The 13238-nt window shown below is 37.3% G+C and overlaps 3 protein-coding genes and 5 non-coding genes across 9 annotated transcripts in view; 6 read left to right on the top strand and 2 right to left on the bottom strand.

Annotated features, from left to right (window-relative positions):
• Positions 1 to 13238, bottom strand: part of Trap1 (TNF receptor associated protein 1) — a 44053-nt gene that overhangs the window by 6467 nt on the left and 24348 nt on the right. The gene's annotated exons all lie outside the window — the stretch shown is intronic.
• On the top strand, positions 1601 to 3757 carry LOC149623567 (uncharacterized). The gene is made up of 6 exons (XM_089852569.1): positions 1601 to 2208; positions 2408 to 2672; positions 2763 to 2987; positions 3045 to 3153; positions 3226 to 3529; positions 3592 to 3757. Exons 2-6 carry the CDS (start codon positions 2457 to 2459, stop codon positions 3755 to 3757), a joined length of 1020 nt encoding a protein of 339 aa, XP_089708695.1. The 5' UTR covers positions 1601 to 2208; positions 2408 to 2456.
• Positions 3836 to 8288, bottom strand: LOC149623566 (uncharacterized). Of its 2 annotated transcripts, XM_089852563.1 has the most exons (15): positions 7927 to 8288; positions 7702 to 7838; positions 7569 to 7636; positions 6963 to 7095; positions 6822 to 6896; positions 6718 to 6760; positions 6369 to 6461; positions 5829 to 6041; positions 5610 to 5764; positions 5197 to 5546; positions 5037 to 5122; positions 4606 to 4931; positions 4474 to 4542; positions 4183 to 4402; positions 3836 to 4052 (listed from the first exon to the last, which is right to left on the bottom strand). In XM_089852563.1, the coding sequence occupies exons 2-15, from the start codon at positions 7830 to 7832 to the stop codon at positions 3930 to 3932; spliced, it is 2085 nt and encodes a 694-aa protein (XP_089708689.1). In that variant the 5' UTR covers positions 7833 to 7838; positions 7927 to 8288; the 3' UTR covers positions 3836 to 3929. The 2 variants fall into 2 exon arrangements, with proteins under 2 accessions (XP_089708689.1, XP_089708690.1); XM_089852564.1 differs by lacking the exon at positions 7927 to 8288 and having other exon boundaries at positions 7569 to 7656; positions 7702 to 7824.
• TRNAG-GCC (transfer RNA glycine (anticodon GCC)) lies at positions 11856 to 11926 on the top strand. Its single transcript has one exon. It is a non-coding gene; the product is annotated as a tRNA-Gly (tRNA).
• TRNAG-GCC (transfer RNA glycine (anticodon GCC)) lies at positions 12161 to 12231 on the top strand. The gene has a single exon. It is a non-coding gene; the product is annotated as a tRNA-Gly (tRNA).
• Positions 12493 to 12563, top strand: TRNAG-GCC (transfer RNA glycine (anticodon GCC)). Its single transcript has one exon. It is a non-coding gene; the product is annotated as a tRNA-Gly (tRNA).
• On the top strand, positions 12832 to 12902 carry TRNAG-GCC (transfer RNA glycine (anticodon GCC)). Its single transcript has one exon. It is a non-coding gene; the product is annotated as a tRNA-Gly (tRNA).
• On the top strand, positions 13149 to 13219 carry TRNAG-GCC (transfer RNA glycine (anticodon GCC)). Its single transcript has one exon. It is a non-coding gene; the product is annotated as a tRNA-Gly (tRNA).

The raw sequence follows: 13238 nt of genomic DNA, 5'->3' as shown, positions 1-13238 counted from the left end.
GGTTATTTCCTTCGCTCCAATTAAGCATGCACCGCGCTAAATGCAGCGCGAGTTCTGAAATGGTCTATAGAACTAACTGAAAGTGGGGAAATAAGGAGAGTGTTGTCTCATCACACTACCCCAATGCCTTACTTTCTATTTGCCTCTGTAAAAGTAACACGAAGACCCTAATGTAAAAATGGGAGGGAAAATGAAAGTCGTAAAATTTTCTAAAATATCGATAGATTGGAAGATCGCGCATCTGAGAATAAAGAAACGGAAACGGGCGCAACCATTAGTGCGGGCCGAACCGATTCCCAAATGCCCCAATATGGTACCAATTTAAGATAAGTTCACAATAGTGACCAAAGAAAGCCGCTTCCAATTATAAACACGTGAAAAACGAAAAGATTCCAGAGAAAATTTCAAATATACGGTACTCCATAGCGCCCCTTATCTTAACCAAATAAATGAAACCATAAGACGTTGTACGAACTAAAACATATTGCATAAGTTTATAAGATGTGTTCCATAAGTCTGATACTACTTATACTAGGTAGTGCTAGAGACATACTGAGAGCAAAGAAGTTATATCAGTTTATTAGTTTGTATTCGCGCGCCATAGTCCCAGTCCCCCTTTCAAAATACAAGGGGGGACGTAAAAGGAGGCCGGGCTATTTCGCCTCTCCTTAGTCGGAAACCCTACTAAACTAGATATCACTTCTTGCTGAGAGGTAATTCGAGAACGACAAGCGAGAATTGACTACACTCGGTTTTGCAGTCCATCTTCCTATTTAGTCTGTACTAAGCCTTTGACAGCGCCTCACCAGGCGTCGCTTTACGAGAATCTATGAAGTTACAACTACGTCACTTCGTGACAAGCTCTCCAGTGACAAACTTATGGAATATATCTTATGAATTTATGATACTGTAAATGTCTTTGTCAAACAACAAGCTACACCGGCGCCAAAGTAGAACTTTTCTCGAATATGTTTTCCCAAGAATTGTACTTGATAGAGTCTAAGATCGCCGTAACTCTCCAAGACTATAGCATACCATTATTTCGTAACAATACGCGAAGAATTATAATTATAAACAAGTTGGGAAAACCAAAATATTACCTCTCCGAGTTAAGAGGTCTACTACTACAAACTTATTTACCTAGATATGGAATTATTTCACTTTTTTGAAGTAAAAATTTACGAAATATTGAAGCAGTATTCCAAGCATAGCGAATATACAGTAAAGCAGACGACATTTTACATCCAATAAGGATAAATCTTGGACACATGGAAATCAGTCAATGGGGAAAAGAACAGGAAATGAAGTCTATATACGCTTCAGCTGTTTACCCTATATTCTGATAGCTACATTCACAACTGGTTTGCAGTGTAAACACTATCATCTCGTCTCACCTCAACAATATTCTTAGTTTGCCAACATGAATGTTAACGTTAAATAACACCAAAGCTAAATTGTAGCTAGACGCACTGATAGTCATCAATGCGCACCATAAAGGAAATATAACTCTGTAGCTTAGCCCTACTAATATAATTACCACCATGATCTTTTCTTCTATTATAAAATCTTACCCTGAATATTTAAGAGTGTATTTAAAGGATCGTTATCACCCTATTTTGGCTCGGACTTAGCCGACGAAATCCCCAAATTTTACTTTCTGTACTCTGGCGCACTTTCTGAGTAGTGGCAGAATTCAGAAACATTTTCGTTTCCCACACCCGTCTAGAAATTTTTCCCTTCCAAGAAAGAGTTTCGCAGTAGGATTTGGAGTTTTCGGATGGAAGGAATAGAGGTTTTTTTTTGCCCTAAGGTATTTCAGTTTAAGTTGGGATAGCAGTCGCAACAGGGGGCCCACGAGTCTATGGGTAGGTCTATTAATGCTGGTTTGTTATTCTGTCGTTCTTATCTATGGGCAAGGTCTAGTGAAACAAATTTTCTTGAAACTACAGAACCAAAAAAAAAAAACTCTTTGTACTTCGGAAAGGGGTATACCACGCCTTACAGATGTTTATCATTTATTGAAGGTAAATAGGTAATGGGGTGAAAGCATTCGACCCACACTTTCTTCAGAGCACCGGCTTGACAAATTCTAAACACTCGTCCCCTCCCCTGTGATGCTTTGAATTTTCCACGAAGAAGCAATAGAGACGTTAAGCAACCTTGAATAGTTTAACCTCAACAGTGGACATAATTTAGACGTTCACAAAGGTATTTAGGAATGGTTAGAGGTTTGCTTAACCTTTCTATACAATAATTCTTGGGATTTCCCTTCCCATGGATTCCGAGTCTGCAGATCAAACTAGAGCGGTACTCTTTACTAGACCTACGTACCTACCTATTCTGTTATTTGCGACCCATATTTACTTTTGATTATTATCAAGATTTTACGTTTTTTAAAATCTCACAGCGAAGCTTCGAAAATTTGTTGAAGGCCTAGTAGTTCAATATTCTACAAAATGCAAAGCATTACAAATACAGAGCCGTGTAAGTGTCGCAATGCTTGTACCCGACCACTAAATTATGGTAGCGAAAAAATTACGCGAGGAGGATGTTCTTGCCGCGCAAATAACTTGAAATGTACGCGGGAATGCAAATGTGCTCCAGGCAAAATCTCGTGTTCAAATAGGGATAAAAACAAAGAAGAATTTGAAAAGGACGAAGAAAGGGGAAATGTAAGTTAAAATCTTGGCTGTTAATTGCCCACGTTAGAGCAAAATAGGGGTAAAAACTAAGGAAAATATTTATTTGCAAATGTTTTGTAGGTAATATCCAGCGATGAAAGTTCTGAAGAGGATTTATTTGCAAATAAGGCTAAATCAACGCGAAAAAAAATTAATTTGGTGGAAAAAAAGAGAACCAATAACAAAACGCCCCCTTCTTGCAACATTCCTGGTAAAAGTTCCTTTACAGATAGGTTGAACGCGGATGAAATAAATACTAACAACGAAGTTTGCGATGCTTTACAGCAACACAATGATGAAATAAATGTAAGTCTAATCGCTTTCATTTTCCCTATTACATTTAACATTTCTTCTAAAATATAGAAAGCCGCTTCAGAGGCAACCCGTGAACAGTTGGAAGAGTATTTTCGGGTCACAGCGAGACAAATACCAGAGGCTCTGTCAATTTTACATTTTGTGCCAATGTCGAATGGTAATCACGATTGTCGGCGAAGTTGATTACTAACCAATCAAAAGTTCTTATAAAAATCATATTACTAAATAGATGTGCAACAATCGAATGGTGAAAGAAGCCTGATCGTTCTAGCAGCGGGAGGCGATCCACCAGAACCTTTGTTTTATGCGCCAGGATCTCTCAAAGGAGACAAAAAAGATAAATGTATCTGTGGAAATTGTCGGCCTATGCCAACAGAAGACGAAAATGTCTGTTGCAGACAACGTGTTTGTAATTCTGAAAGAGCTATGTTCTTTTTAATGTGTTTATACCGTCCACTTTTATACGTGAGCATGCGATTTCGAAATGAAGCGGCCATTCGACGAGGTCTAGGCCCAGAAAATAATAATTTCAGGTAGGTTATATACTTTACAATTGAACATAAAGATAAGTTCAAAAGACATATTGATTGTTTAGGTATCAGGCATATCGAAATTACACGCTAATGGAATTTGGACGATTAGGCGCCGGAAATCGCATTGTGATCCCAGCTTGCTGCGTGCTACGAATTCGGGCAGCATATCCATCTCCAGATGGTCAATATGTGCCATTTAGAAGGGGGGTAGTTCCGATGAACTATTGAACTTTTCTGTTTGTAATATCAAATGAGTGTTTTATTTGTAAAATCAAATGAGTGCTTTCGTTAGTTAAATAAAATAAGTTTTTCTGGTTTGAATATCAAATGAGTATTTTTATTAAAACAATTTAGTGTGCAACGACCTCAGTTCCACATAAACCTGGCTAGGTATATGAAATTAAAATCTTGACATGTGCTTAGCTAGTAACTCCTCGTTAGGTGGCTTCTCCATCATACTTATATTGCTAGAAATGTGACGGGGATCATTTTCTCCCATGAAAGAAGGGTCTGATACATTTCCCTTTAATAATAGAAAATGTTCAAGAATGAGCTCCTGAAGGAATTGCAACGACCAGGGTGAAAGGTTTATAAAAATAAAACCTTTCCACCTAAGACATTTGCGAACTGTTACCGGTTTTAAACTATCTTACCACGTAATTTTCCTTTTCTACAAAGATGCTTTCAATCAAAGAGTCTATGTAATTGTATTGTTTAGGCTCAAAAACCTTCCCAACGTTATAGCTTTTTGATTTCTTGCTATAGAAGTACCTATACCTAAGCTGTCCATCTTTCGTACGGGCCTGTTTTCGATCGGCGTGTTGGTTGTGGTCTATAGCGGCTAACGTTACTCTAGCTTTATAGCTGTCCCAACTAAATTAAAATATCAAAACCTTAGTACAAAAAATCCGTTTTCTGAATGAAATTTGAAGGTTCTTTTTCACCTATAAAAATTCCGTTTAGAGACATACGCAAGCATAAGATTGTGAAAAACTTCAACGAATCCCGTGTGTCTGTTACAAACGAATTTAAAATTAACCGAGTCACTCAAATACTATCACCACTAACGATAATACCTGAAATTTACGTAGTATTCTAAATTTTTTTGGAAATTTTTGTTCAGCACAATGTCTTCTAGAGCTTTATACGCCTTCGAATTAACTTCTAGCCATTTTTTATCTCGCTCTTCTGCATTTGGTAACGGTATTTCATGTGCGCATGAGTACCCGGCGCCAAAGTCCGTAAGCCATTCATGATAATCAGTGACGTGGTTTAATACACTTTGAAATGAAGCCTGCAATTTATCCACGTCACCTTCGCAATTTCTAGCACAGAACCAAAAATGGTTTCTAATATCAGGCGCCCACTTCACTAGTTCCTCAGTGGCCTTCAACTTTCCAGCCTTTAAAACATAAAAAACGCATTCACTTATCATCATAAGTTACAATAAAGCAATTCTTATTGGTTCAATTTCTCAAAATTTTTAATAAATAGGGGTGACACATACATCGGCAATTTTGGCTCTAATATTCTTTCCAGCATGCCATGTATCTAAGGAATGCGTGGCATTTTTGAATATCCTATCTGGCTTTTCTAAAACACCGCATGATCAAATGGAATTATTCTTTAGTTATTCTCCTCTTGGCGTTTGTGATTTCTTTACTTACTCATTTCAACCTTAATTTTACAATGGGCGTCCGTGACAACTTCAGAAATAACAATACTGTTATCTTTGGCTAATTCCATTATTTCTTTGGCAGCCCTTTGAAAACCTATGAACTCCATATTTGGACTTTTCCCATCGGCTTCTCTTACGTCTACTGTAGATATTGCTAAAATTTTGTTTGTTTCACAATCAGCGAACGTGTAAGTGCAATATGTTGCAGAAAATCCGGGAGAATCATTCCTTCCGTCCCCAGCAATTAACAATTCTTTCCCAGCTAACTTTATAAAAAGCTCGTTTTGCATATTTTGCCAATATTGTAGTATCGCTGGTTGAATGAAGTGCCTCTGATACCTATCCGATTTAAAGGTTAATTATTGTACTTATATTATAAATGCGTTCTCAATTGATTAATACCGATAAAATGTGTCATCAGATATAAGATGAATTTTGGCAAATCGCGCCCATTTCTCAATTTTTGCAAACTCGTTGCCTGCTAATAAAACAGCACTCGCTAGTTTGATATTTCCAGAATAAATGCCTCGAAAGTTATCCTGACTTTCCCAAACTCCCTATTATAATTTAAGTCTTTCATTATCATCTAATACCGATAAAAATTGTCAAATTCAATCGTACATTTTTGTGATTCGGTCCTGATGCTACAGCAGGACAATTATAATAAAATATTAGCGCAGATCCTCGGAAAACAGAAGTGTATCGCAATGGCAAACCGCAATAGCATTTCAATCCGAAAGCCTGTTTTACCAATTGCTCAATCTTATCCAAAAAAACCAAAACCATTTCGGCATTTACAGCATCTTTTGGACAAATATTGGGGTTTCTAGGAAACTGAAATGAATAGGTATAGATATTGTGCGAACAAGCGTTGCCAGTCATTCGTGAGTGCAATTTAACCGCTTTCTACAACAGACTGAAAAACTTGTTCGATTCAGTGATCATTCAGTTCCGATTCGGAACTGAATGATCACTGAATTGAACTTCCGAACTCGACATGCTCTAACAAAATCCTGGCAACCCTGAAGCGCGGTTAATGGTAAGAAACGAGGCGGAAATTTCTCTTGCCTCTTTAGCGCGCACTATATATATCGACCATTTTAAAAATAGTTTCAATTCACTCAAACGTAAATTTTGTCTAATCGAAAACCGTTTTAATACCTGATCAGTTAGATGCGCGCAATCATCAGTTAACAATGGTGATCCAAAATTGGAGGTTACTCCACCAGTAGGACTAATGAACGAGTTATTACTCTAGATAATTATTCAGGTTAATTTTATTCCGTGTAATTATATCGTATTCCATCTTTTGTAATGGGTGTCCAATCCGGAGTGAGCTGTACCATGGTCGACAGTGAAAACGTTATCCGAGGGTAAAGGTGTGCCAGTTTCACTCGCTTTCAATGTAAAAATATATGGAGCGCGCTCTAGGGTTGGATACCCATTACAAAAGACACTTTGGGCTACGACTACTCATACGGTGAAATAGTATATATACATGATAATTTACCATTGTACTTTCATTCCTCTCAGGTGTATTTTTTCGAATTTCGCTAAATTTTTGAAAATGATTACCTTTTTATGCAGATAGTGTTATTAATTAATGGACCCTACCTAATAGGTGAAGTTTCACTATCGCTCTCAAAAAATAAACAAGAAACACGATTTTGATTTGCATCATTTCTCCGCCTACATTAATTGGCATATATATTTTTGAATTTGGAGTGAGGTGATAAATAATGTTTATAAACTCACAAGTTCGTAGATGATTTCAATCGTTTATTAAATCTGGAGGTTGGCGTTTCAAAATTAAAAGTGGAATTTTTCACACATTTAGTAGGTGTGGTAATTTGGAATTCGGGAATAACTTCGTATTGTGTTTCAACATCTGCAGTGCAAGTGAAAAAATTCTAGCTTGATATGATAATAGTCACGGTATTATAAATAAAAACACCTCATTTAAAAACAATGTAGGGAGAAAGATTTCTATTTTGGAAATATACCCCTCCCCCAAAGTTAGGGAGAAAGGGAGCTCTCTAGCAAAGACGTTATTGAACATTCCAAGAAGATAAACCCATTGGTATATATTAGTGATCCCTGGGGACACGCTATCAAAAACTTAGTACCGACTAAATAGGAAGCTGAACTGCAATAACTGAGCATATATATCCGGTCTGTCCCAACCTACCACTAGGTAGGGATGTAACATTACAAAGGCAGTGCCATACTTATGGAGCATTTAGGGTAAACTTATAATAATATGACTACGTACTAGTGAATACTAAATAATAACTGAAGTAAAATAATATAAGAAACCTATTACTTCTAATAATACAACATTTTGATGAATATTTTTAATACCTTTGGTAACAGAATATGTTTTAGAACCCTTTTTCTTTATTTCCATCTTCAAATATTCTAGTTCTTCCCTGAACCGAAAGATTATTTACTAAATTTAAGTGACTTGTAAATCAAAATTTTCTTTCGCGCTTACCATTTGCTGAACAAAAAAGATCCAAATTTTTCATTTGTATATCCTAACTTTTTCCTTTCCATAGACCAACGTTCAAATGTTTCTACGCCCAGATTCACTTTGTATACTTTTGATCTATTTTTTGTTTCCATATTATCCTAATTAATTAGCATAATTCGAATACAATACTGCTAGAACGTCAAATTGTCTTCTACACATAAAACTAAGAAAAAAACCCGAACTTACAACGCAAACATTCAATCAATGAACCGCAATAATATTCCGTGAACCGCGTGAAGTTATAAACTTTGGTCCCCGCGGGAAGGTAGGAGGAAGTACCAGACTTAGTAGGAATGGTAGAAATTATGGTTAGAATCCCCCCAGACGAGTCCATTCTCAATTCTCTAGAAAAGCGGCCGTTAATATCAATGCGGGTGCACACTGAAGATTTTTGTCTCTTTCGAGAAAAAAACGCTCTTAAAACACGAAAATATTTGTCTGTGTACACCCGGCTTCAGAGTGGGCCACATAGATGCAACCGCCATCTATTTCAGAAAAGTGAACTACGAAACGGAATTTTAAAAGTAGGGGGTGTGATAATGTTCCTTTAACTTTCGGCTCACTCTGAACCGTTGATGTCTCTTCATTTCAGACACGAAAATCAAAACCCATAGTTTACTTCACCTCAGGCCTCAATTATTTACTCTTTATTTCACTAAGCCTATTGCGGGTAATACTAAATATACCCGTCGAAGTCTAGATCTTAGCTTTCTTCATGAAATCACTAAACCAAGGATTATTCTATATACAGATGTAGTATAGCTTAAGTAATATATAAACAGCCATTTCAAATAACAATATTAAAAAAATCTTTGGAATATCAAAATGAAACAGAGCTTTAAAGCTACAGAAGTACTAAATGCATCATAATTACGAAAAATACTTCCACATATTCACTTTATATTATGGAAAAAGGGAATATTAAGGTTCTGTATGATTTCTTAACACATCAACACAAGGCTAACTGCTAACGCGACGCACTAGTGTAACAATGGACGGACACACACAGACAAAAACATAAGCTGCTTTTTAACTCTTTCCGTATTAATTTTGAGTTGAGAAACAAGATTATCTTAAATATTAAAATAAATATAATTAATATTAAATATTTTCTTCGTCAGTTGTTTGCCTTATTGAGCGTTACATCGTTTTGATAAAGAACAATTAAACATTCTTGAGAGACTTGACTAATATTGGCGTTTGAAATGAAGCATACGCCGGTTGCTTCGCCTTACTGAAATAGGTAGTATATAAAGGATTCGAATCGCAGCTGTAGATAAGAACATCGCAATTGCGTGAACCTTGGAGGAAGACCCCTCCATTGGAAGGCTAGACGTTTCTCGTAACCCTAGCCGATCGCCGCGTATGTCTTAACCTTAAGGATGATGGTGGTGTTAGAAGCCAGGTGTACAGACTGGTGTCCATGTGGGATGGACAAAAACAAAGACCAGATGATGGTGGTGTTAGAAGCCAGGTGTACAGACTGGTGTCCATGTGGTATGGACAAAAACAAAGACCAGAAGATGGTGGGGTTAGAAGCCAGGTGTACAGACTGGTGTCCATGTGGAATGGACAAAGACGAGAAGGTGATGGTGTTTAGAAGCCAGTAAGTACAGACTGGTGTCCATGTGGAATGGACAAAGACGAGAAGGTGATGGTGTTTAGAAGCCAGTAAGTACAGACTGGTGTCCATGTGGGATGGACAAAAACAAAGACGAGAAAGTGGTGGTGTTTAGAAGCCAGTAAGTACGGACTGGTGTCCATGTGGAATGGACAAAGACGAGAAGGTGGTGGTGTTTAGAAGCCAGTAAGTACAGACTGGTGTCCATGAGAAATGGGCGAAAGACTAGAAGATGGTGGTGTTTCGAAGCTAGTAAGTTGAGACTGGTGTCCATGTGGGGAGGACAAATGAACAGAGTTGTTAGACAGGCAATAGAGTAATAGCGTGTAAGTGGAATACAATTTCCGGGACTGTAAATGCGGTCTGGAAATTGAATACACGTTTGCTCCGATTTGCAAACTGCGAACGCGGTCACGTGGGTGTAACAACGGACAGACAGACACACAGACACGTCGAAATTAGAACCTCTCCGTGACATACGTCACTCGGAGAGGTAAAAAGGGTTAAAATAATACCCTTTTTTCAAACAATAAATCAAAATATTCGCGTAAAACATTTCTAACCACGATTGCACGTTTTTTTCCAGCCCCCTCCCCCTTTCCCTTTCTCGGCATTTTTCGGTTAAGAAAAAGAAGATAATAATTAAAATTATTAGTCATAAAATTAATTTCTAGCGCAAATGTGAGAATTGTGTGTTTCTCATGAGCCTTATCGTACGTATGAGAAATAGACAAGCAACACGTTTCTAATGCTAATAAAAGCAAAACTAAAAATCAATTTATTTTGCGCGTGGAGATTAAAACAATAGATAAAGACAGCCCCTTTTGTTATATAGAAATTCAAGATTGAAAACACTTATTTGCGCTTAAAGGGATACTTAAGTCAACCCGGTTTATAAATTGTCCATTTGATCATTTAAAGGGATACTCCTGGCTAGATATTTTATCTTTTTTAATCGAAAGCGTATATAAAATAATGAATATATCAATTGGAACCATGTTTCTATTTACAATATTATAGAAGATACCAGCAATTAAGTTTCCGTAATGGAAATTTCCTACGAAGCACTGGGAGTACCCTTATTGCATGAATCCGTTAGATGGTACCAAAGAGAATATACCAAGAGGAGCAGAAATTTTAGCCTTTCACAAGGCTTTTGAAAAGCCCGGCCACGGTTTTGGAGTAACTAGATTCGGTTTTTGTTGATTAGCTAAGCAGCGACGCCTTTTATTGGTTAAATTATGTCGGCTACTTAATTTTAGTGGTGGGTTGACCGGTGACGTACAAAAGGTAATTTTTAAGTAGACATCACGGTCACGTGAACAACCGGAACTAGTTATTCCAAATTCAGAGCCCGTCCCTATTATAAACTTTCTGCTCCTCTTGGTATATTCTCTTTGGTGGTACTAAGCGTCCAATAGGGGCAATCCTAACGTGTAGTGTCCATTAAACGCCATTACGGAAACTTAATTGCTAATATCTTCTTTGATCAAAACGTCATTTGGAATAACTTCTCTTAGCTATTTTAACAGTTTTAAATGTAATCAGCGCTTATCGATTCTTCATTTACTAGACCAATTTAATAGTTAACTATATGGTATCGCGAGAAACAAGTGAAATTGAAACCTCCGTGACGGTGCTAGTAAATTAAATAAAGCTTGAAGTTAAGCGTACCTTTAACAAAGTTAAAATAAGGGGAGATGGTGCATGGTAGTGCGGCTTATTATCTCTAGGAAGCGATTTATTTATGTTTTTTTTTTGAGAAAAATATGGAAGCTAAGAAGAGAGATAGGGCTGAGCGTGTATTGGCTACGCACGAATAGAGATCCCATGCTAGCAATCGAATTAGGCGATACCTCACGATACTTCGTGAGGTATTTTTTATATTCAATCTGAATGGAGAGAAGGTTGCTATTATTTTATCTATTCCCCTTTTACCACCTTCAGCATTGAAGAAGAAAAAAAAAAATACACCCAAATTCATGAAAGACTTTCATTGGGATCCACTTGTTTCAAGTTAGTTTAAGATTGGATACTTTGAATTCTCTCAGTTAATGGTAAGAAAGTAAGAATCTACCCTGACCCCACCACCATCACATAGTGCCATGGGAAAATTATTTTAGACAGTTAGGGAAAACCTGGAAAATTCAGTGAATTTTTGATATAAGATCTGTGGCAATCATAAGGTTTGGTTACCGTTATTCAGCCCCAAGCTATGGTGACCCCAATTTAATCTGATACTTTGTGAAATTGTGACCTCCAACGATAATCCCCCCCCCCCCAAAGGTAAATTTATCACATCTCCAATATAAATGAGGGAGTACGCTTTTATATTCTAAAATGTATACTTTCTAACATCAAATGATGCAGCATGCAACGGGGCACATTGTTTGATTTCTCCGTGAGTGAGTAAACAAGTTATATTTGGAAAGAAAAATAAATATTATAAGATCTAGAACCCGTTCTGAACGTTTTGATAACTTTATTTCTTCGAGCATCGGTGGTTCAATGGTAGAATTCTCGCCTGCCACGCGGGAGGTCCGGGTTCGATTCCCGGCCGATGCATATTTTTATGCTAATTATTCATTGTGATATTTTGCATAAATCCACAGTCATCATTTGAGAAGGACAGACAACTTCATGTTTCGTATTTCTGGTTATAGCAGTCTACTGTTTAACTAATACAAAGTTTGGATTTGGTTTTCAGCGCCCTTCTACCAATTTCTATTTAAAGAAACATTTCTCAAACATATTGTTCTTAATAAGTGGGGGAAAAATATGATAACATTATCTTCCAACGCATCGGTGGTTCAATGGTAGAATTCTCGCCTGCCACGCGGGAGGTCCGGGTTCGATTCCCGGCCGATGCATTATTTTTGTACAATAATTATGGTTTTTGAAGATTTTGCATAAATCTATTGTCACTAGTGTCAAAGGTCAGAGAAAGTATGTTTTTGACTAAAACGCGCAGCTAAAGACGTTTGGATACCTTGAAACTACTACTATAACTTCTTGGGTTTCCTTTTTGATTTTCCCGCGTGGTTCAACCAGTTTCTATTTATGGACAAGTTTATCCAAACCATAAAGTTCTCAAAACTCGTCGGAAAGAAATTATAACACAGTGCTATCAAGCATCGGTGGTTCAATGGTAGAATTCTCGCCTGCCACGCGGGAGGTCCGGGTTCGATTCCCGGCCGATGCATTATTTTTTGTACAATAATTATGCTTTTTGAATATTTTGCATAAATCCATTGTCACTAGTTTCAAAGATTAGAAGTATTTTTTGGCTACAATTCGCTAAAAAGCGCTGCTGAAAACGTTTGGATACTTCTAAACTGCTACTATAAGTTCTTGGGTTTCTTTTTGGATTTTCCCGCGTGGTGCAACCAGTTTCTATTTATGGGCGCGTTTATCCAAACCATAAAGTTCTTAAAAGTCGTCGGAAAATTATGATAACGCGGTGCTATCAAGCATCGGTGGTTCAATGGTAGAATTCTCGCCTGCCACGCGGGAGGTCCGGGTTCGATTCCCGGCCGATGCATTTCTTTTGTTTAATAATTATGCATTGGAAGATTTTTTGCATAAACCCATTGTCACTATATTATAAGTATTTTTGGCTACAACTCGCTAAAAACGTTAGGATGCTTTTAAACTGCTACTATAAGTTCTTGGGTTTCTTTCTTGATTTTCCCGCGTGGTGCAACCAGTTTCTATTTATGGGCGCGTTTAACCAAACCATAAAGTTCTAAAAACTCTTCCGAAAACTATGATAACACGGTGTTATCAAGCATCGGTGGTTCAATGGTAGAATTCTCGCCTGCCACGCGGGAGGTCCGGGTTCGATTCCCGGCCGATGCATAATTATATTACTAATTTT

Source organism: Phalangium opilio, unplaced genomic scaffold (assembly GCF_054372755.1).
Source record: "Phalangium opilio isolate 3A_F unplaced genomic scaffold, DU_Popi_V2 ptg000113l_1, whole genome shotgun sequence".
Taxonomy (NCBI): domain Eukaryota; kingdom Metazoa; phylum Arthropoda; class Arachnida; order Opiliones; family Phalangiidae; genus Phalangium; species Phalangium opilio.
This window is presented reverse-complemented; position numbering and strand designations above follow the sequence as displayed.